Source organism: Panicum virgatum, chromosome 2N (genome assembly GCF_016808335.1).
Source record: "Panicum virgatum strain AP13 chromosome 2N, P.virgatum_v5, whole genome shotgun sequence".
Lineage (NCBI taxonomy): Eukaryota > Viridiplantae > Streptophyta > Magnoliopsida > Poales > Poaceae > Panicum > Panicum virgatum.
The window spans coordinates 51291838-51314448 of record NC_053146.1 but is presented as its reverse complement, the minus strand read 5'-3'; the positions used below and the strand labels follow the sequence as shown (position 1 = coordinate 51314448).

At 47.2% G+C, this 22611-nt stretch overlaps 1 protein-coding gene, 1 long non-coding RNA gene and 1 pseudogene across 3 annotated transcripts; 1 reads left to right on the top strand and 2 right to left on the bottom strand.

Moving 5' to 3' along the window:
• The first annotated feature begins 142 nt into the window (after positions 1–142).
• Positions 143–3902, top strand: LOC120661071 (glucosamine 6-phosphate N-acetyltransferase 1-like). 2 transcript variants are annotated; one of them, XM_039939760.1, is made up of 2 exons: positions 143–718; positions 3251–3902. In XM_039939760.1, the coding sequence occupies exon 1, from the start codon at positions 222–224 to the stop codon at positions 711–713; it is 492 nt and encodes a 163-aa protein (XP_039795694.1). In that variant the 5' UTR covers positions 143–221; the 3' UTR covers positions 714–718; positions 3251–3902. The 2 variants fall into 2 exon arrangements, with proteins under 2 accessions (XP_039795694.1, XP_039795693.1); XM_039939759.1 differs by having other exon boundaries at positions 145–718; positions 3246–3902.
• Positions 3903–4260: 358 nt separating this feature from the next.
• LOC120661070 lies at positions 4261–8809 on the bottom strand (annotated as a pseudogene).
• Positions 8810–21899: 13090 nt separating this feature from the next.
• Positions 21900–22321, bottom strand: LOC120658900. The gene is made up of 2 exons (XR_005668877.1): positions 22238–22321; positions 21900–22153 (listed from the first exon to the last, which is right to left on the bottom strand). It is a non-coding gene; the product is annotated as an uncharacterized LOC120658900 (long non-coding RNA).
• Between the last annotated feature and the right edge of the window lie 290 nt (positions 22322–22611).

Sequence of the window (22611 nt, the reverse complement as noted above, 5' to 3'; positions counted from 1 at the left end):
TTTTCTTCGGTTGCTCAAACATTTTTTTTTTGAGAAACCGTTCAAACAATTAAAATTGTTCTATTTTTAACGGTTGGTTTTGGATCTCATCCGCGCCTGTCTCGGCCCATTGGTAAACCGGCGATCTCCTGGCCCATTGGATCGTCCGGTGTCCGATCCGTCAGGCCCACCCGCCCCTTCTGCTTGTTGTACGACGCGTCCACGATTCCACGAACACATTCATGGAACCGCCGCATGCTCCAGTCGCGGCGGAGGCCGGCGCCGGCGCCGGCGACGCTTACACCATCCGGCCGCTCGAGCTCTCGGACCTCTCCAAGGGCTTCTGCGAGCTTCTCGCACAGGTCTCCCCTTCTCCGCCGCTCTCAGAGGAAGCCTTCCGCGCGCGCTTCGCCGAACTCGCGGCGCTGGGCGCCGACCACCTGGTCCTCGTCGCGGAGGAAGCCGCGACGGGCCGCCTCGCCGCAGCGGGGGCGATTCTGGTGGAGCGCAAGTTCATTCGGCGCTGCGGCCTCGTGGGCCACCTGGAGGACGTGGTGGTGGACGCTGCCGCGAGGGGGCGGGGTCTCGGGGAGCGCCTCGTGCGCCGCCTCGTGGAGCACGCGAGAGGGAGGGGGTGCTACAAGGTCATATTGAACTGCACGGCGGAGCTGAAGGGGTTCTACGCCAAGTGCGGCTTCGAGGAGAGGAATGTCCAGATGGGGCTCTACTTCTGATCCAGGTTCCACTTTATCCGATCACACACCCTGTTTATGTTGTCTTCTTCGATTGATTCGTGGATTTATGATGTGCGATGGGGGACGATCTGCAGGTTCGCCTGTTTCTTCGAATAACTGTTTGTAGTTGCCTGTGTGAGCTTGTGATCAGTGCTGCTTGTAATGCATTACCTCAGCATAATTGTGTATTTGTGTGATGTGGGACACGTTTATTCGGTTCAATTGTAATGGATTGTTATCAGAAGTTACTTGTAGACTCCTTACAGTTCCAAATGATCTCGTTGAGTAAAAGTAATACTGAATGACATTTCAATTTCATTTAGTAGAATGAAAACCCGAACAAGAAAGATGACAGTTTTCCCCCCTGAGTTTGGTCCTTTTACCTAGGAGCTTATGCAAGGTTTGAGACTTGAGCATGATGAAACTTTCATAGAACGCAAGCAGTGTTTTATTTGATAAGATCGGTGTCGGTAGTTGAGCACTCATAGATTTTAGAGGGTGCATCTATTATGCGCATTATGCGGTGAACATAATTCATCTTAATGCAAAGTTCAGGGTCCTAGAGTCTATTCCCTAGAAGCTTTCTAAATGTAATATGCGATGGAGTTCGGTGTGAGCATCAAAGTTTCACATAAATAGTGAGACTAATTATCTTTTACTGTCACACATTGATTTGTATGTACTTAGAAAAAGACATTCAAGGTATTTACATTTTCGCAAGACTGTCAAAATGATATCTAAATTATTATTCAAGATGAGGTAGAAAAGAAAAATATTTGTGCATTTACTACTGCTGAAGCTATGTTAAGCAGACCTAACCAGCTAATGTTCTTCAATTGCTAAAATCAAATAGTGCACATTAACCAGCTAATGTTCCTTTTTGGATTGCTTTTTACATTTCAGTAATTGTTTATGAAAACTGTACTTATCCAATACTCCAACCTTTTCTGCAATAAGCATATGTTCAGATTAGTTTTATTATTTGAACTATATATATAGATCAGGGTTAGGGTGGTTGTTCCAGAATCCAGCTGCAGTGAAATGAGCGCTCCTTATTCTCTTACAGATATATTATCATGGCTTACTGTGTTTTTCATGGATAGTATTTCTGTTCCAATTGTTTATTGACGCAAAATATCTGACATGTTCGAGATGACTGTACCTTTCTACCTTCGAAAAATTTGAAGCAAGGTTCAATCTTCAAGCACATAGGATATTTCAAAAATGAATAGCAATCTTTACTGTAATGATGTCCTTTTTTTTTGTCTGTGAGCAACTGAACATGGATTTGAATATTGTGCATGTTTTGGATCATTGCTCTCACGCCTTGTGAAAAAGGAAGCTATTTAATCATTGAAAACAAACTATACCTCGTAGAGAATCCTCTAGTTCATCTCATCTCATCATCTTGTTGGCATTTCACTACCCATGAAACATTTCATCGACCCACACACAGAAACGAAGGTCCAGTAACAGATCATGTCTCGAGTTCTCCAACGCCAAGCAACATTAACATAGGCTTGGGTGATTTCCCGGCAAATCCCATCATGAAGTTGGAGAGCTTACTCCTCCAATGCATAGGTCTAAGCAGAGCCCAAAAGATAACAAGCTGCAAACCACATATAAAGGGAAAACAACAACCACTATTTTTCTGCCCCATTGCAAATGAACACATCTCAATATCTCATTGAACTGCCAGTTTGACTAGCTGTCTCGTATGTAACATCATCACTCAGCGATCAGGGCTGCAGGGTAGTCAAACACACTCAGAAAAGAACAATTCATGGATTAATCATCAGAGCTTCTCAAAGCTCTGCAACCTTTATAGATACTAGTATCAGAAGGTTTTAGGACTTCTTTCATAACTTGTTTAATCATCAGAGCTTCTCAAAGCTCTGCAACCTTTATAGATGCTAGTATCAGAAGGTTTTAGGACTTCTTTCATAACTTGTTTTTACTTTATGTTTGATTGAGGCGCACTTTGATATCTCTTTTTTGCCGCTTTTGGTTGGTGAACGTGGTTCATGTGGCATGACTCGAAACTGCAGTGTGGATATCTAGTAAACTCTTGGATTTTGTGTGCACCTATGTGGATTGTCATTCTAAATAAGGTAGCCATCTATTTTCCGGTTAGTGCATATTTCCCTAATCTTACTCTTGCAGCCTTGCTTAGTTCTCTGCCAGGCTTCCAAAATTCGGTTGATCAGATTCTTTTTCACTATTTTGTCACAAAACTATCAGCTGCTATAGTCTTGTTTCTGAATAAGCTATTATGCTTTATGCAACTTATAATAGTTCAGAAAGAAGTCTGCTCTTTTAAGTTCAGGTTTTCGGAATCGTCTATGGACAGCTTCGTATGCATGGTGTCCCAGTTACAGTGGATTCTAGTACTCTGTCTTCTTGTTTTGCTCACAAAGGGTCGATCTACGTCTACCTAGTGCTAGTTGACGGCAGAAGAGTGCCGCAAGCACTTAACCGCTGCCGTGCAACCCCATGCTCGCCTTTCAGTAATGGATCATCCTCTGCTCGCAGCTCAGCTACCTTCACCTACGTGATGCTTGGGTACTCCGGAGCAGAAGACGCGACGAGTAGTAGCAGGGCATGCGTGTGACGCTTCCAAGTTGGTGTAGATGCTCAGACGCTTCCGGGGAGGACAGATGGTAGGAGCGGGACTTCAGAGGAGTGGTTTTTTCTTTTTGTCGTTCTTTTTTTTTAAGAACATATCGGGTGTAAACCACAATTTCGTGAAAACCCATACAAACCATGACAAAAGAAGTCGTCTAAATTCACCAAAAAATCACACATATAGTTGATATAATGATACACAACCTTGTAAAATATCTTGTCCAAACTCGACTTAATTTGTGAGATATTAAAATAACAAATTTCAAACCAGAAAGTTGTCCATATGATTTGTTAGAAATTTGTTATTTTTATATCTCACAAACAAAGTCGAGTTTGAACAAAATATTTTACAAGATTGTATATCATCATATCATCTACATGTATGATTTTTTTGGTGGTTTGCACAGGCTTTAATGAAGGTTACGGTTTTCACTAGATATGTTCCCTTTAACATTCACTATTGTACATTTGCCACAAAGTTGGATCTCGAGAGGTGGACTTGTGCAGCCATCTTTTCATAATTCTTTTAAGTTTCTAACGGTACGAGCTTGAGATGGACGTTCACGAAATGATTCCTCAGTTCATTTGGAGCTTCCCAGTGTGTGTTGAGATGTAATCGTCGCACCTTTTTGACTATTTAGCTACAACGTGCAGGTATAATTGTTTCTTGGGCGCACAATACAAAAAAAAACCACTAACCGTTCTTGCTGGAGCAAACATTTTTAGTTTGCAAAAGTGTGCGATATCAATCAATATTCACACACACCAAAAAAAAAAAACTAACATCCGTGCCTTCAGTACTGAGGCTCAAAGATGTGACATAAGCCATCTTCAGTCTCCACGCGATAATGAGATAAACATATGCAACTATACGCCGCCGCCCATGCACACAGACACAATGGTTAAAAACATCAAAACAGAATAAGTATAAACAGTCGCAAGTAGATATCAGATATAGGAGCGAATACATAGTCCTCACTCTCATGACACAACCCAGAGTACCAAGTCTCAGATTCTGACAGAACTTAAATCAAAAGGCTACAGCAAAATATAGCGCTTCAAAACTGGCGACCTTGATGGAAGACCTTCAGGCTGAAATTTATCACTCCTATACTCTAACAGCCCTGTTAAGGCTCACCATCCGTGCACCACCTCTCGCTGAGGAACCAGACTGGTTGCAACCCCTTCCGTCCTGAAACCGTGAGCCGCCGCTATAGCCCCCACGGGAACCCTGGTTGCCCCTGTCCCTCTGGTATCCACCACCCTGGCCACCTCCACCTCTGCCAGCATATCCAGACCGGTTGCCACCTCCCTGCCTCCCTTGTGATGACACAAAGTTGTCCTGCCACTTCCCCAGATTCGATGAGTCCTGACCGTCACCCCTGCGCCTGGGCGGTACCCCCTCAAGAGTACCACCAGTTCTTGCCTCATATGCCCTCTCATTGCTCTCCACCAGGACTGAGATCTTATCTGCCATCTGGAAGAGTAGCCCCTGAAGCCTAGTTTGATCCACACTGTTGAAAACAATACACTTTGTTGGTTGGTCCCAGCTAGCATGAAGCTCTTCATGCACCATCATCTTGCTAACGATGCTGTGAGCATGCTGCTCACTGAGATCAAACATGGTGGTGAGCTGGTTCAGGCTCAAGGACTTGTAGCAAGAAGAGTACGAGAAAAGATAGGTTCTGAGGGTTTCCTCCTTGATCTTAAGCTTCAGCATCTCAAGAGCATGCTCCCTGTTCCTCAAAAGCTTCCAGATCTCCAGAGAACTTATGACACTGAAAGCCTTTTGGTGGTCACCCTTGTTGAGGGCTCTTGTGGCAGCCATTACATGATCCCTCACATTTTCTGGAGGCCCAACAAAAGTCTGCCTTTCACTCACTTCAAGAAGCCTGCGGAAAGTTCTGCTCATAGGCCTCCGCTTGTCATAAGTACTGGCAGCCATATTGGGGACTTCAATTAGCATCGCACAGATCAAGTGTGTGGCTTCCAAAAGCTCCAGATTTATATGCATATGGTAAGGCATCTGCCTTCTCCTCTCAAGTCTTTCCTGCAGGAGTTAAGAGTGGCTAAATCATTAGCACTGATAATCAAAAGCTCATGTATTATCCTTGTATAAATATCCCAGTTGAAGTCTATAATTAAATGAATAAAAAATAGGCTCAAGTGGAGTTTACTCTAAATATTAGTAAAGCCTTCTCACTGCAAATACCGTAAAGCAACTACATCCATGTTATCAAAATATAAACACAGCCAATATGGAGAAAAAGTGCCAAAGTTTGGAATCAACATAAGAGTTGCTGTGTAAAATAGGATCAAGCATCATATTAACATATTAGAGAGCAACGGAAAAAATAATTAGCAGGCAAGGTATTGAACTAGTTTGACATTTTTCCAGCTATCAGTATTCTGTGTGTGTGAATTGTTATTTGGACCCATGTGCTCAGCATTTACATGACAAGCAGAGTGAGTAGCATGAGAGATTCAGATTTACCTGTTCGGGAGTTTTTTCATGGTATCGGCTTTGTTGCACACCTTGTGCAAGCAGCTCTTTAACTCTTCCAGTTGAGTAGAGCTCAGTCAAGCAGCCATGAGCTTCATTTATCAAACCAGCCCTGAAAGCACACAACCCTAGCTGTGCCATGACTCTATTGAACAAAATTTGGGATGATATGTCCATAAGCTGAACACCCTCTTGCAAATGACTCATTAAAAGTAAGACACGAGCCACTGAAAACTCATCAGAGATTGCATGGTGATATATATCACAAAGCATTGCACGGGCTTTGGTCCTTTCATCTCCATACTTGTAAATTAAAGACATCAATCCATCCATCAAAGCTCTGCCACTCTCTGGAAAGGTAGGCTTCCTGGGCACGACCTCCGGAATCACAACAAATGGCGGTGGTCCCCTATTGGCATCCATTGCTTGATGCTCATCACCAGTCTCTGCATCACCCTCCTCCACACTGTCCTCAGGCTGCTCTGCCAATTTCCTCATTGAATCATATACTTCTTGGGGTTTGTAGTACACTAGCTCAACACGACGCAGTGCAACCTTAGCAGCAGCTTTGAGGTTCCCAACCCTTTCCAAGTAATCTTGGACATTCTGTGCAACAACCAAGAATAGAGGTTCCTCTCTAAGCCTCTGAACATAATCTTTTGTGTATGGATCAGAGCACTGTAAGGTCTTGAAAAATTCAGTGTCCAGTCTCTCCAGGAATGCAACCAGGTCACCGGTAACATATATTGTTCCATTGAAGTCTGCACCCTTCTGAGTTTCTTTCTCATCAGGCTCCAGTGAAGTGTCTACTACAATATTAGGATACTGCTGGAGTATATCAAGCACAAAAAGCATGTCTTCCACACATTGACCGGCATATGCCCAAGTAAGCTAGGGTTCACATCAAACTGTGCAGATATCACATGGAAAAGGATTTCAAGCTTCTGAGCGGGTGTTTTGGCCACACGGGTCAAAAAGGTTAGCTGTTCAACACGCTCGATCCTTCCAGTACCTTTCTTTCCCCTTGATGCAACAATCTCCTTGAGTTTCTTGTCAACAATATCCCACGTGATTTCACTTGGATCTTTCAAGAACTGCTTGTCCATCATCTTATCTTTCTTGTTCAGCTTCTTTATCCAACCATCTTTGTCATTTTCATCTTCTGCATCCACTTCTGATTCTGATGTAACTATCTTCTCAGGATCTTCAATAACTGCGTCACTGTCATCATCCTCATCCTTGTCATCCGCAGCTTCATCTTCAAAGCTCTCTGGATGCTCCCTGCACTTCTGAATCTGCTCTTCGTACTGCTTGTTGTTCTTCTTAAGATTTTGTCTCATCGCATTGAATGCTTTAAAATTGCTGGTGCTCATCCTCCTCTTAGCCTCTCTTTGTTTGTTGGGGCTTCAGCAAGGAAGTCTTCCAGTAATACAAGTGCCTTGATATACATCTTTGGAATCTCAGTTGATTCATTGACACGTACAACCTTCTCAAGATTTTTGTTGAGATTCTCAAAGCTCTCCTGCAGGCTAACCCAGTCATTGATCTTCATAGCATTACGCATCTGATCAACAATAGATCTCATCTCCTCATTGTGCTTGTCCTTCGAAGAGCGAATCACGCGGTGGCCAGAATCAGACTCATCACTATCGTCTTCTTGGGTCTTCAAATAGGGGTTTTTGATTCCACGCCCCCCAGTACCGTGATCTACATCATCTTCACTATCACTGCCCTGTTCTGATTCGACTTCCTCCTCCTCCTCCTCGGATTCACTGTCCCCCTGAAGTTGTGAAGAACCAAGCACTAAGTATTGCAACCAATAACAATGATGACACTAAGTACCAATTACTGCAATATGGACACAACGCGAATGCCACCATGCTGGGGTCATTGCAATAGAGAAAGCAAGTACCTGTCCCCAGAAACGGGATGTCTGCATGGTTGCTGCTGCTGCTTTTGCTTCGACTTGGCTCAAACTCTGCAAAGTGTACAAGGATGATGAATCATGAAAAAAAAAGAATGAAAAATGCATTTGAACTCTAGGTGAAGGAAAGCAAAACAATTCTTGAGTCCAAACTTGAAATAAAATCTCATAAGGAATCTTTTAAAAAATTACAGAAGAAACTATAACTACGAAACAGAAGATAACCTCGGCAATAGACATTTGTCAATTAACAGCAGATCTCATAAGGAATCCTTCAAAAAATTACAGAAGCAACAATAACTACGAAACAGAAGATAACCTCGGCAATAGACAATTGACAATTAACGGCAGCTTGCCCAACCAGAAAAAACACATCGATCTGCCAAGAATGCAGCAGTTTACGCTAGCTGATCTCCATACAAGCAATAATAACATGCTCTCAGCGTAGCAGCACAGCGTGATACACCGAGTTAAATTGAACGACAGATTCCGAGATTCGTAGACCAAAATCAAATTTTCAGCACGAGTTAACACCGAGCTCCCACTCTGACATCGGGCTAGAACCAACACGAATCAATTCACCTCTGGACTCTAACACGTCGCATGATTCCGGGACTTGGGAGATCTAAGTATAACCTAAGAATCTACCGGAAAAATTCACAAAGATAAAAAGGGGCATATACAACCACATGGCGCGGCATTGAACGAATTGCTCGCCCCTGTCGAAAGAAACCGAGATGCGGGAACGTGAACGGCTCGCTGGACGCAAGGCGCCAGGAACCACCGATCCGACGGGAACGATTCCAGACGAGGGCGATGGGTTCTGGAAGGAGGGGTTGGACGAGAAGGAGGGCGAATGCTCACCTGGAGTTTGGGTGCGGCGGCGGCGGCGACGACGTCGCGTGGGTTGAGGACGAGACGAGAGGGGAGGGAAGAAACGCTAGATGGCGAGGTCGCGTCGCGTGGGTTGGGTTCGAGTTTGGGTGCCGCCTTTTAGGTGGTGTTTGGTTCAGGAGCGCCACGGGACGGAGCCGTTCGGTCCCGCGTTTGCTTCAGGAGCGTGGGAGCGGAGCGATTCTCCCGAGCGAATATTCGCTCTATATTCGGCTCTATATTCGGGATGAGCTCGCTCCGCCAAAATGACCGGACGAGCTCGCTCCAATTCCACGCCGTCTCTTCCATCTCGTGCTCCGTCCGGTAAATCTGCTCCCCGTGTTGACAGCCTGCCCGAAGCACAGAGGCCTCGCCGGCGGCGGCCAGCGGCGCGGAGTGGCCAGTGCGAGGCCGCGCCGGCAAAGGGCAGTGAGCGCACGAAGCCCTCGCTGGCGGCGGGCAGAGGCGCGGCGCGGTCCGGCTTGACCAGCGCAAGGAGTCCATCAGACGCCGCGTCGTGGCTGCCGGCCGCCCCTCGCTGGAGCCACTACCCGTCGCCTGCCCGTCCACCGTTGAAGCTCGTTGGACGCGGACGGATTGGATCTTGGCGGAGCGGGGCATCAAGACAGGCGGTGCTCGGGCTGAGCTCGGAGAGGCACAACGGGCTGGAGCTCCGGCGGCGCGGGCAGAGCTCCTGCGGGGCGGAGCTTCGAGCGGCGCGGGGTGGACCTCGGCCGGCGCGCGTGGAGCTCGGGGAAGGCTGGGAAGCGTGGCCGGCGTTGGAAGCTCAGGCGGTGCGGGTGGCGTTGGAAGCGTGGCCGGCGTTGGAAGCTCTCGTCGCCCTCACCGAGCCGCGCCGCCGCTCTCCCGGCCGCGCCGCCCCTCACCCGGCCCCTGCTCGCTGGGCCGCGCCGCCCCCCTCACCCGGCCACAGCTCGCAGGGCCGCGGCGCCCCTCCCCCGCTGCACGGGCCGCCCCTTGCCCGGCCGCCGCTCGCGAAGCCCGAGCGGGCGGAGCTCGACACGGAGGCGGGCAGGCGGCACTCCGGCGGCGGCCCCTCTCCCGCTGCACGGGCTGCCCCTCGCCCGGCCGCCGCTCGCGAAGCTGGAGTGGGTGGGGCTCGGCACTCCGGCGGCGGCCGAGCTCGGGATAAGGGCGGCGCTCGGCGTGGAGGCGGAGCTCCGGCGTCGGCCAAGCTCGGGGCGAGGCACAAGGCCGACGGCCGCGGGGAGGCAGGGCGGCGTGGGAGGAGCTCGGGCTCCTGCGGTCGAAGAGAGAGGGAGGAGAGATTGGGTGACCGACATGCGGGCCCCATGTGACGGTGGTTAACGGAGCAGTAACGTTTTTCATTCTTGTTCCTCCAACCAAACATGAAATAGAGCCACTCCATCCCTTCAACCAAATACAATCATGGAACCATCCTAACAGTGTAATCTGGGATAGAACCGCTCCATCCTACCTCACTCTCCAACCAAACGCACCCTTAGGGATCGAGGACCAAAGAGGCGGTGAGGGCAGGCTATTTGGGCCAGAGCCAGGGGAGCCTGTATGGGTGGAGGAGCCCGATAATTGGGTGGGCCAAATACATGTTTTTCGACGGAAAAAAAAATTCTATTTACCTCTCTAAATTATGGACCTTCCACCCTAAACTCGAAAACGAGTATTTTGTCTCCTCGAACTCGCAAAACCGGATATATGATCTCTGAATGGTTTTTATTAGTAGTTTTTTTTCTTTTATATTTATTATGAATGAATCTTTTAAAAAAATTATAATAAATCACAAAAAAAATCATAAAATGGAAAATTAAATTTGATGGACTCCTTAAGAGTAGATCTATGCATTGAATATATTATATGATATAATTTAGTAAAAATTATATTTTAGTTAAAATATATAATTTTCTATAATTAATTCATATCTACATCTTCCTTGGTCCAATTATAGTGAATTTTTATAGTGAGCAAATAATTATATTCTTAAGATGAATTAAAAATTTCAGGGTCATTGGATCATTTATTCTTGACAAACTGAAGAGTGTGATATAGCTTGGAATTAAACGTCCGAATCTATAACTCACGCATATATGATCCAATAAGCATAAAATTTTTACTACAACTTGATCATTTAATTATTAGACCACCATAAAAATTTTACTATAATTGGACCACGTAAAATGTAGATATGAATTAATTATAGAAAAATATATATGTAAAATTAAAAATAAAATTTTTACTAAATTATGTCATATCATATATTTACTGCATAGATCTACTCACGTGGAGTTCAACAAAATTTAAATTTTCAATTTATGATTTTTGTGGGATTTACTATAATTTTTCAAATATTTATCCAGAATAAACATAAAAGAAAAATGTAAAACCACTAAGAAAAAACACCCAAGGTGGTCATATGTCCGGTTTCGCGAGTTTGAGGAGGCAAAATACTCGGTTTTTGAGTTTAAGGTGGAAACGTAAACTCGATCTATAGTTCAGGGAGGTAAGGTAAATAGGACTTTTCCGTTTTTTACCTACATTGTAAACTATTAAGATCCCCTCAAAAAAATATTGAGATTTTGGATTTTCCTAGATCCGAGCTTCTTCTGGGATTTTTCTTGTCACGTTTACAAGTTGCGTTAGGTGGTAAACTGGTAATGCAATATGGTTCTAATATCTCTTTCACAATCTAATCAATTTTTTAATTATTTTCAGGTCTCAATTTTAATCATTTTCAGGTCAAAAATCGCTCTGTTCGACGACTAGTTGTGGCGGGTAGATGGTTTTGATTTGTTGTGAGAGAAAAGTACTGATGGGTGATAGCTGGTGTTGATTTAGTGTGAAAAAAAACATTGTAGCTTGATTGACTGACAAATTTAGAGGCCCTTTACCACCATAGAACATCTCAAACAGATTAGCTAAATGAGCTTGGTTCGGTAAAAAAATAAAAGAAATCCTAAAAACGTCATCCAACAAACTAGCTATGCAGCGTCCATCGCCATCCTGCATGCGATAACGTGCCCCTTGCTCGGCACATTCGTCTCGCGGACGCCGCTCGCCATCCCTCTCCTATTTCCACGTCACCCCCCTCCTCTAGCCTCTCTCCTCCATGGCGCCTCCTCTTCCACCTCCTTCTCCCTCTGCGTCGCCCCCTCCAGTTGCCGGCGCAAGTGCGAAGGTCCGTCGTCGCCGGCGCAGGACGCGAAGGTCACCTTCCCACCGGGCGCCGACGTCTCCGTCGCTTGCGACGAACCCCCGTGCGCCTTCGTCCTCACCGTGCCCCTCCACGTCTCCTCCACGACGCCGCTTGCGCCACCGCACAGGGGAGGACGTGGACGGTGGTGGCACGGGGAAGGACGCGGCCGGCGGCAGGCTCGGCTCCCAGGCAGTGGGCGGATGCAGCTCGCGAAGAAGGGGATGGATGAGGGGCCCACTTGTCAACCAACGGTAGAAGGGATGGAGTGGAGGGGATGGATTTAACTAGCTAAATGGCTAGCTAAACAGAATTTAATTAGTGTAATTTGGACAAGCGTTATGCTCATAGATCTCTTGTTCCAAGTAAAAATAAAAACTATTATATACTATAAAAGTTGAAACTTTTAAAATTCTTTCTCACCAATATTAGGCCCACCATACTTTTACAGATGTCCTACTCGTCAACCCGGAAGATTTGATGAAAGGGTGTGGAGTCCTATTTTTTGGTAGAAGAAAAATATTTCCACCGAAAAGTTACACCTTTTTTCACCGAATATTTTTGTCTACCCATTCTTATACCCACTTATTACTTACTATATTGAACTTAGACCAAATTGATGGACTGTGATTGTCTTTCATATACATGGCATAAAAAGTGCATGCACTATTTGTTGTCTTTCCATCTAAACCGTGCATATTTTTTCAATTCGCTAGACCATGATTGAGTTTCTATATAGAATATTCCAAATCGTTATCATCTTCATCTTCTGCATCCACTTCTGATTCCGATGTAACTATTTTCTCAGGATCTTCAATCTCTGCGACACTATCCTCATCATCCTCGTCTTCATCCTTGTCATCCCGCAGCTTCATCTTCATAGCTCTCTGGATGCTCCCTGCACTTCTGAATCTGCTCTTCGTACTTCTTGTCGTTCTTCTTAAGATTTTGTCTCATCGCATTGAATGCTTTAAAATTGCTGGTGCTCATCCTGTGTTTAGATCATTTTGTATTTTTGCGTTTTTGGAAGAGAATCTTCAACATTTGAAGTATTAAATGTAGACTAATTACAGATCTCGTCTGTAAACTACGAGGCGAATCTAATGAGCCTAATCAATATATCATTAGAGCATGTTTACTGTAGCAATTTAGTGTCTAATCACGTCATAATTAGGTTCATTAGATTCGTCTCGCGATTTACAGTCCATTTATGTAATGTAATTTATTTTTTGACTATATTTAGTACACCATGCAAGCGATTTACAAAAAATTTGCATTTTACGTTTTGGGATCTAAACAAAGCCTTAGCCTCTTTGTTTGTTGGGGCTTCAGCAAGAAAGTCTTCCCGTAATACAAGTGCCTTGATATACATCTTTGGAATCTCAGTTGATTCATTGACACGTACAACCTTCTCACGATGTTTGTTGAGCTTCTCAAAGCTCTCCTGCAGGCTAACCCAGTCATTGATCTTCATAGCATTACGCATCTGATCAACAATAGATCTCATCTCCTCAGGCCCTGTTTAAATCCATAAAGTCAAAATGCAAAATTTTTGTAAATCGCTTGCATGGTGTACTAAATATAGTTAAAAAATAAATCGCATTACACAAATGGACTGTAAATCACGAGACGAATCTAATGAGTCTAATTAGGACGTGATTAGACACTAAATTGTTAAATAATACTACAGTAAATATGCTCTAATAATGGATTAATTAGGCTCATTAGATTCGTCTCGTAGTTTACAGACGAAATCTGTAATTAGTTTTGTGATTAGTCTATATTTAATACTTCAAATGTTGAATATTTTCTTCCAAAAATCTAAAAATGCAAACTGCAAAGTGATCTAAACAAAGCCTCATTGTGCCGGTCCTTCAAAGAACGAATCACGCGGTGGCCTGAATCAGACTCATCACTATCGTCTTCTTCATCCTCCTCCTCGGATTCACTGCCCCACTGAAGTTGCAAAGAACCAAGCACTAAGTATTGCAACCAACAACATCGATGGCACTAAGTAGTAGTAATTACTGTAGCATGGACATAGCGCGAATGCCGCCATGCTGGGGTCATTGCAATAGAGAAAGCAAGTACTTGTTCCCAGAAACTGTATGTAGGGTCTGTTTGGAAAGGCTCCGGCTCCTTGCAAAAAGGGTGGAGCCGGAGCTGGAGCTGGTGGAGCTGGTTTTTGTGGCTCCACCGGCTCCACCTTCTCGTAGTCAAAGCTGTTGCTCCATCTTCTCACATGCTATAGTATGGAGCCGCTACACTTTTAGAGTGTTTAGTAGGGTTCCAGCTGGAGCCGCTGGAGCAGCCGGAGCTCTACCAAACAGTCCCGTATGCATGGTTGCGGGCGCGGCTGCTGCTTTTGCTTGGACTTGGCTCAAGCTCTGCAAGTGTACAAGGATGATGAATTATGGAAAAAAAAGAATGAAAAATGCATTTGAACTCTGAGGTGAAGGAAAGCAAAACAATTCTTGAGTCCAAACTTGAAATAAAATCTCATAATGAATCTTTCAAAAAAATTACAGAAGAAACAATTACTACGAAACAGAAGATATCCTCGGCAATAGACATTAGTCAATTAACGGCAGATCTCATAAGGAATCCTTCAAAAAATTACAGATGCAACAATAACTATGAAACAGAAGATAACCTCGACAATTGACAATTAACGGCAGCTTGCCCAACCAAAAAAACACATCGATCTGCCAAGAATGCAGCAGTTTGCGCTAGGCCGCTAGCTGATCTCGAAACAAGCAATAAAAACATGCTCTGAGCGTAGCAGCACAGCGTGATACACCGAGTTAAATGGAACGACAGATTCGTAGCCCGAAACCAAATTTTCAGCACAAGTTAACACCGAGTTCCCACTCTGACATCGGGCTAGAACCAACACGAATCAATTCGCCTCAGGACTCTTAACACGTCACATGATTCCGGGACTTGGGACTTGGGAGATCTAATTATAACCTAAGAATCTACCAGAAAAATTCACACAGATAAAAAGGGGCATATACAACCACATGGCGCGGCATTGAACGAATTGCTCGCCCCTGTCGAAAGAAACCGAGATGCGGGAACGGGAACGGCTCGCTGGACGCAAGGCGCCAGGAACCACCGATCTAGACGGGAACGATTCCAGACGAGGATTCTAGGAGGGATTGGACGAGGAGGGCGACTGCTCACCTGGAGTTTGGGTGCGGCGGCGGCGGCGACGTCGCGTACTCGCGTGGGTTGAGGACGAGACGAGAAGAAACCGTAGATGGCGAGGTAGCATCGCGTGGGTTGGGTTTTGAGTATAGATGGGCATATGGGTCGGGCTAAACGGGCCTGACCAGAAAAACCTAACCCGAGCACAGCCCGGCACGATAGGAATAGTGCTTGGGCCGGCCTGGCCCGATATACCAGGACGTGCATGGGCCTTCCCACCGGCCCAGCCCGACTAAGGGACTGGCTCGTAGTGCCAACCCGAGCCCAGCCCGACTAAGGGACTAGCCCGACAGCGGCCCGTTAGCAGGGAGCCATTGGCGGCCCAGCCCAGTAGCCGCTGGGGGGGGGGGGTATATTTACCCCGCTCGCCGACGCCCCAACCCTAGCCCTCCGCCCCCCTCCCACTCTCGCCTGCAGCCGCTGCCAGTCGGTCTCCCCGACGCCGCGCCCTCTAGCCTTTCTCTCTCCGCCCGCTCCCAAACCGAAACCCTAGCCTAGCATCTCTCTTCTCCAGTTCCCCGGCGGCTGGCCGCGGCCACCTCTCACCTCTCTCTCTCTCCGCTCCGCTCTTGCCACTGGATCTCGAGCTCGCTGGTGTTCTAGATCTGGAGCTCTCTCTCATCCTCTGGTCGATTCGGTGGCCGCCATGGTGCTCCGGTGATCTGATCTGTGAATCTGTGACAGTGAGGAACAAGAGGTTCCGAGGTTCGTTCATCTCGCCAACTGATCTAGTGCTCCGGTTCGTTCCTCGGTCTTACTCTTGTGTTCTTGTTCCTGTGTTCTTGGTTCTTGTTCTGGCTCTTCTGTTTTTTTTTTGTTCTTATGTTTGGGTTCTCTTCTGCAGACCAGAGCAGCGCCGACAGCCGACGATGAAGGGCACCCCATCAACGATTCATATTTTTTCTGAGTTTTAAGATTGTTTGATATGTGAAACTGTGTAAATGTGATTCATATTTTGAATTTTAAGGTCATTATTATGAGTTGAATGAGTGGCAACTTGAGTCATAGTGCCTGGGCAGGCCGGGGCACGAAGGGCCCAGCGTGCCAAGCGGCCCTTTTATGAGGTCTTAGGGCTGTGCCTGGGCCGCTGAGTCAGCACGCCGGGCGGCCCGGCACGGCCCGACCAATTGATCGGGCCAGATAGGGTCGGGCCTAAACGTGCCTAGGCCGAGTCGGGCTAGGGCCGGGTCGTGCCGGGCGGCCCATTTGGCCAACTATAGGTTCGAGTTTGGGTGCCGCCTTTTAGGGATCATCGAGGACGAAGAGGCGGTGAGGGTATAGATGGCAAAATGTGCTGGCAGGGCCTGACACAGCACGAACCCAATTTAGACTCGGCCCAATTAGGCACGACCCGACAAGGCCTATCAAACTTATCTTGTCGTGTCGTGCTGGTCCGTGGGCTGAGGCGGCGGCCAAGACAGGACACTATAGCGATTCAATCGTGTCGGGCCGGCCCAACTAGCCGATCAGCACGGCCAGCTCGACGGCCCATCGAGCACGGCTTCCGTGTGGACTGCCGCGCCGATTGCTGGCCGTCACCTGCCTCCGCCGCACCCACGCCGACCCTCCTGGTCGGCTCTCGCGTCGGCCGCCGTTCTCTGCCGCGCCCATACCGGCCGTCGGCCTCCACCGCAGCGCGCATGCCATCATCCCTACTGCTTGCGCTGCGGCCCCTGGTTTTCACCGCACGTAGTGCTCGTCCGTCGGTCGCCGACCTCAGCCGCTCGCGTGCCGGCCATCCTCCGCCATGAGCGCGACGACCATCCCTGCGAGCACGCCGCCCGCCGTCCTCTGCCACACGCCCCGACCCTCTGCCACTGCTCGCGTGCCGGCTATCCCTGTCGCGTGCACGCCTCGGCCATCCCCTGCTTGCTTGTCGGCGACCGTCCCCTGCCGCTCGCCGGCTCCCAGCATTTGCCGCTTCTCCTCCATCGGCAAGGGAAAGGAAGGGGGCGGCAGGGAGATAACGAGAGAGGGGATGGCGGGGGGAGAGGAATAGGGATAGGGTGGCGCGGGCTCTTACATGGACCTCGGGCTGTTAACGGGGCCCTAGAGCATCCAACAGCTAGTGGCCTGGCCCAAAATAGTCGTGTCACGTAGGGTCAGGCCCATTAGTCGTGTCGGGTCAGAGTCGGCACTATGGGTCGGAGTCCAGGTCCAGGCACGACCCCATGCATCGGGTCAGGTTGGCACTGACCCTATTAGTCATGGGCTGGGTTAGGTTAGGGTAGAGTTTTTTTTTGTCGTGCCTAGTGCAGCCCATTCGACATAGCCCATTTGGCCACCTATAGGTGAGGGCATACTATTCGGGCCAGGCCAGGGGAGCCTGTATCGGTGGAGGAACCCGATAATTGGATGGGCTAAATACATGTTTTCTGACCGACATGGTAAACTATTGAGATTCCCTGAAAAAAATTATTGAGATTTTGGGTTTTCTTATCCGAACTTCTTCTGGGATTTTTGTTGTCACGTTTACAAGCTGCGTTAGGTGGTAAACTGGTAATGGAATATGGTTCTAATGCCTCTTTCACAATCTAATCAATTTTTAATTATTTTAGGTCAAAAATTGCTCTGTTCGGTTGGTTGTGGTTGGTAGCTGATGCTAATTTGTTGTGAGAAAAAAGTACTTGTGACTGATAGCTTGTGCTGATTTGATGTGAGAGAAAAACACTGTTGCTTGGTTAATTGATAAATTTAGAGGCTCTTTACACCTTACAGCATCTCCAACAGGTTAGCCAAATGAGCTTGGTTAGGTAAAAGAATAAAAAACCTCCTAAAAACAACATCCAACAGACTCGCTATGCAGCGTCCCTCGCCATCCCGCTCGCGACAACGTGCCCTTCGCTCGGCACTCTTGCCTCGCTCGGCACTTTCGCCTCGCGGACACCACTCACCATCCCTCTCCTCTTCCACCTCGTTCTCCCTCTGCATTGCCCCCTCCCGTTGCCGGCGTAGGTGCGCAGGTCCGCCGCCACCGGCACAGGACGCAAAGGTCACCTTCCCGCCGGGTGCCGACATCTCCGTTGCCTACAACGACTCCCGCGCGCATCCGTCCTCACCGTGCCACTTCGCATCTCCTCCACGACGCCGCTTGCGCCGCCGCGCAGGGGAAGACGTGAACGGCGGCGGCACGGGGGAGGATGCGGCCAGTGGCGAGCTTGGCTGGGCCGGCGGCGGCGGGTGGATGCAGCTCGCGAAGAAGAAAGGGATGGATGTGGGGTCCACTTGTGAGCGGTAGAAGGGATGGGGTGGAGGAGGGGATGTACAGAGAAACTGTTGGATTTACCACCCTTTAACTAGCTAAATGGCTAGCTAAATAGAATTTGACTAGTGTAATTTGGAGAAGTTGTTGGAGATACTCTTAGGTCTGTTGTTCCAAGTAAAAACTATTTATTGAGAAGAAAACAAACGTGAGAAGCAACCTGCTTGGGCCAGCCCAGACCGAGTAAAGCCCAAGACATTTTGACTTCAAGTCAGGTCGCATGTATCGTCAGATGAGGGGCAAAAACGATCATTTTTCTCATTGTCAGCAGGCAATTTAACCCTTTTTGGAAATTCCTGGTGGGTGGATCGTCAATCTCTTTTACCATCGAGTAGTGGGAAGAAGAACAAGTTTTGCCCTGCTTGTACGCAAATGGTGGATGATAGTGGATCCCTGAATTGGCTTGTGCTGGATTCTGCATCTTCTGCCTTATGAAACTTGGACTTGGGAGAGAGCTCAGTGGAAGGGAAGAACAATACCGTCCAAAGTCCAGGCGTTCAATATCTTCCATTTCAGCTTTGGTTTCTGCTGCTTGTCCCTGTTACAGTTGACTATTGTACTCGGCTACTCACTCTTTCATGTCTTACAAGTTACAAATGCCGATTTTTCCTGTTATCGTGCCATTCTGAAAGATGACCTCGCCTCTATCACGATGCAGTTGCACGTGTGGTGTGTCGTTGGCATCAAAGCTGACTTCTTTTCTTCAGATTTCATATCCCCAACGGCCTGGAACCTCCATATTTTTCACATTCAGGCAGAATGCCCATAGTGGAGGACTGGAGTGGAGGCGTTATAGAATAGATGATTCGTCCTAGCTATATATGTCTGTTTGGGGGAATACGCTAAGCAATCTTGCTCCTCCAATGCTTAGGTCTAAGCAGAGCCCAAAGATTTTTTTTTGAAACCCTAAGCGCCCAAAGATAGCAAGCCACATATAAAAAGGAAAAAGGGAATTTCTGCCCTGTTGCAGATGAATACATCTCATCGCTAGGCCAGTTTTGACAGCTACCTGTCTTTTATGTACCGTTTGCTATGAAGTTGTTGACTACAGATCTTGAGAATGGTCTAAATTTGGAAAGACCAGCACTCGGTACTGCACAGAAGTTCATGTTCATCCACACTCACAAAAAAAAAGGCATACGGGTTACTCATAAGAGCATCGCAAATCTCTTTAACTTTAATGGACACTTGTATGTGTTGAAGTATAAGTGAATTATTCATATTTTCATCGGTTTAAGTTTTTAGGTTAAATTGGTTGGTGCATGCAACTCAGCAGTATCACTCAATAGTATCGGAAGTTTCAAAGACTAGTTTCGTATGAATCGCAGAGATGGAGCCTTCATCTCTCGCGGTTGGTCTACAAATATGATTCATGTGGATCGTGACTCCTGTTAGTAAGTCTTGTCCTTGGTCTGCTTGTACATAGTTAGTTAGCATGCATCTTTACTTTCAGTTAAGCATGCGCACGAGCTCCGGACTGTGGGCAGCCGTGCGCGTAGGAAGGCGTGGCGAGAATAGCTCCCACGACCCTGGTCCGTCCGGCGTTTCGGCGGCATCGTGGGCATGGGGGTGGACATGCTCGTAGCGCGATGCGCGGCTGGCTGCTGCGCGTTCCCTGTAAACCGTTCAATAAAAGAAGAAGAAGAAAACCAGAAAAGCTGCTCAGTTGTTCGCAGCGCCAAAGCTTGTGCGTTCCAAGTGTTCTCGCGTGAGTTTGCGTTGTGTGAGTTCAGAGAACTCAAGCCCTCGCCACCGGCGCACGACGCCGTGGTTGAGGACCAACAACTCCGGACTGCAGTATTGATCTGTAGCCATTCTAAGCCAGGTAGCTAGAGAATATCCGATCAGGAATGAAAATGGCCATTTCTTTTCTGAATCAGCTGCCGAGCTGGCGGGTTTTAGGAACTCCACGTGATGGATGAATATTCCGCGACTGACTCGCACCGAATCGACCAGCGAGTAGTGGGAAGAACAAGTTGAGAGTTTGCCCTACTCCTACAGAAGGGCAAGGTGAAATGATGTCGTCTGAATAGTGACTGAAGGTCACACAAGTATACAACCCACCAGGAATATTTGGGTGGTTGGTGGTGGATCCCTGAATCAGCTTGTCCTGGACTGCATATCCTCCCTCTATTGTTGCCACTTTACCTAGTCCTCTGCTAGGTTCCCAAATTCGGCTGATCGGGTTCTATTTCACTCCTCACGAACTCACGGTACCCCCGGGCCGGCTGCTGATATAGCCTTCTTTCTGAAAATGCTATTTATGATTTGTGAAACTTCAGAGAGCTGAGAGGCCAATGGGTAGGAAGAAGAAGAACCATACCGTTGGAAGTTCAGGTTACAGAGAGCTCAGCTTCCTCTGCTTGTATGTAACCCCTTGTTAACGTGGTGACGTGTAGTCTCTCTCTCATGTCTTACTTGCAAAGGTGGACTCTCTGGCAATCTGGCTCTTGCACGGCACAGGTGCAGGTGCGCAGGCAGACCAAAGTTCAGAGTAGATCCGTTTTTTTTTTCAAGATTTCATTTACCTAACGGCCTGGAATCTCGATCTTTTCCACATGCAGAATCCGCATGGTGGATGGCTGGAGAGTGGAGGCAATGATTGGCGATTTTGAAGGCACTGCATCGCTCTCGTCCGGTCGAGTCGCCATGCGTGATCCACACTGCGTTCGGTGGTGCTCCGTCGGGTGGGTGAACGGTTTCATCCCGTGCCGCTGTGGCGGTCCCTGCTTTCTTCCCCGATCAGGCCCAGCAAGCCAAGGCATCTCGGTGGATCCGGCGGCGCTTGTGCTGCTGCTGTTTAAGCTATCACACAACTGTCGCGGGACACTGTCGCTTGCTGGCGGCGGTGGCCGTGGCAACTTTGCTGCCGAGATGCGGCGGACACGAGCCTTTCTACCTGGACTCCACTGCTGCTGCTGCAGCGCGCCCGCCGTAGCAGTGGGTTTCTCGGTCAGCTCTGCCCACTCGTAGCACGCTTGTGACAGGTTGCCACGCTGCGCGTTTGGAATCAGCTGGAGCTAGCACTATTTGTCTGCCCCAGATCAAGCGTAGCCAACGAGTAGGGGCAAGGTGAGATTATTGTACTGGTGCTCGTACTACACGAGAAAACAGCAGCGAGAGTAGAATCTTGCAGTGCTATGTCCACACGAATCGGCCTGGCAAGCCGTTGGAGGCTCCATGGTCGTTCTGAAGCCGACCTCTGTCTGTCTCGCCTGCCCGACCGATTCTGCTATCCATCTCCTCTTTCAATCCTTCTCCTGGTACATCTCTAGTAGACCCCCTCGGCCGAACCAATTCTCTAGAGACTATTGCTAGCCAAGCGGTGCGGAACAGGGTTCTCCTTTTCGTTTTTTCACCGAATCCCGCCATCCGGCGGAAACAGAATTTCGGGCGAAATTTCGCTAAATTTCGGTAATTTCGACCGAAAAGCGATTTTGAATTCGAAAAACGAAATTCCGTTGAATTCCGACCGAAATTTCGGTTTTGTTGACCGAAATTTCGGTTTTGTCACCGTAAAATGATGCAAATTAACAGAAAATGATGTGTATATATGGAAAAAATTGAAAATTTTGACAAAATTTCCCCTGATTATGAGTATATTGACAGTTTATAATGCATAACATATATATAACTCCACAAAACAATGACAAATACACCATTTAACACATAACTCATGTCCACAGTCCACACATACAACGTAATACATCCAAAGTCCATTAGAATTATTGCACATAAGTCATGTCCAAAGTCCACACATAGAACGCAATACATCCAAAGTCCATTAGAATTATTACAATCCAAAGATACAACAGAGGCAAAGGTATAGTCCAGAATAATCCATGTAGCATATTCTCTGCATTTAAATATTTATGTGAAATAAATTGAATAAGTAGAGGAAGCAAAACATATAGATAAGTTCTGTTGATAGGATAAGTACCTGCATTCTTCAGTCCTCAAATCTCTCTCCCGGTGGTCCCTCATACGGCTCGTCTGTTGGTGGCAAATACACGTACGTAGGTGGTGATATTGCAACTGTGTAGCTTCATATGGTAGGTAGCCGTGATAATCCAAATAACCATGTCATGAACTGGTCCTTCTTCTTATACATGCTTTCAAGGAACATGTAGTTGGTCCCAAATCTTGTTATGAAGCGTTCCCTCATAAGAGAAGACTTAAATGTGATACAAAGCACCAGTCCCAGGAAGCTGATGCCACATTTATTACATCAGATGGTTCAAAACCGTACAAACCTTGGAGGACACTCGATACATATGATGATAATTATTAACCAAGCTACAACATAACACCAGA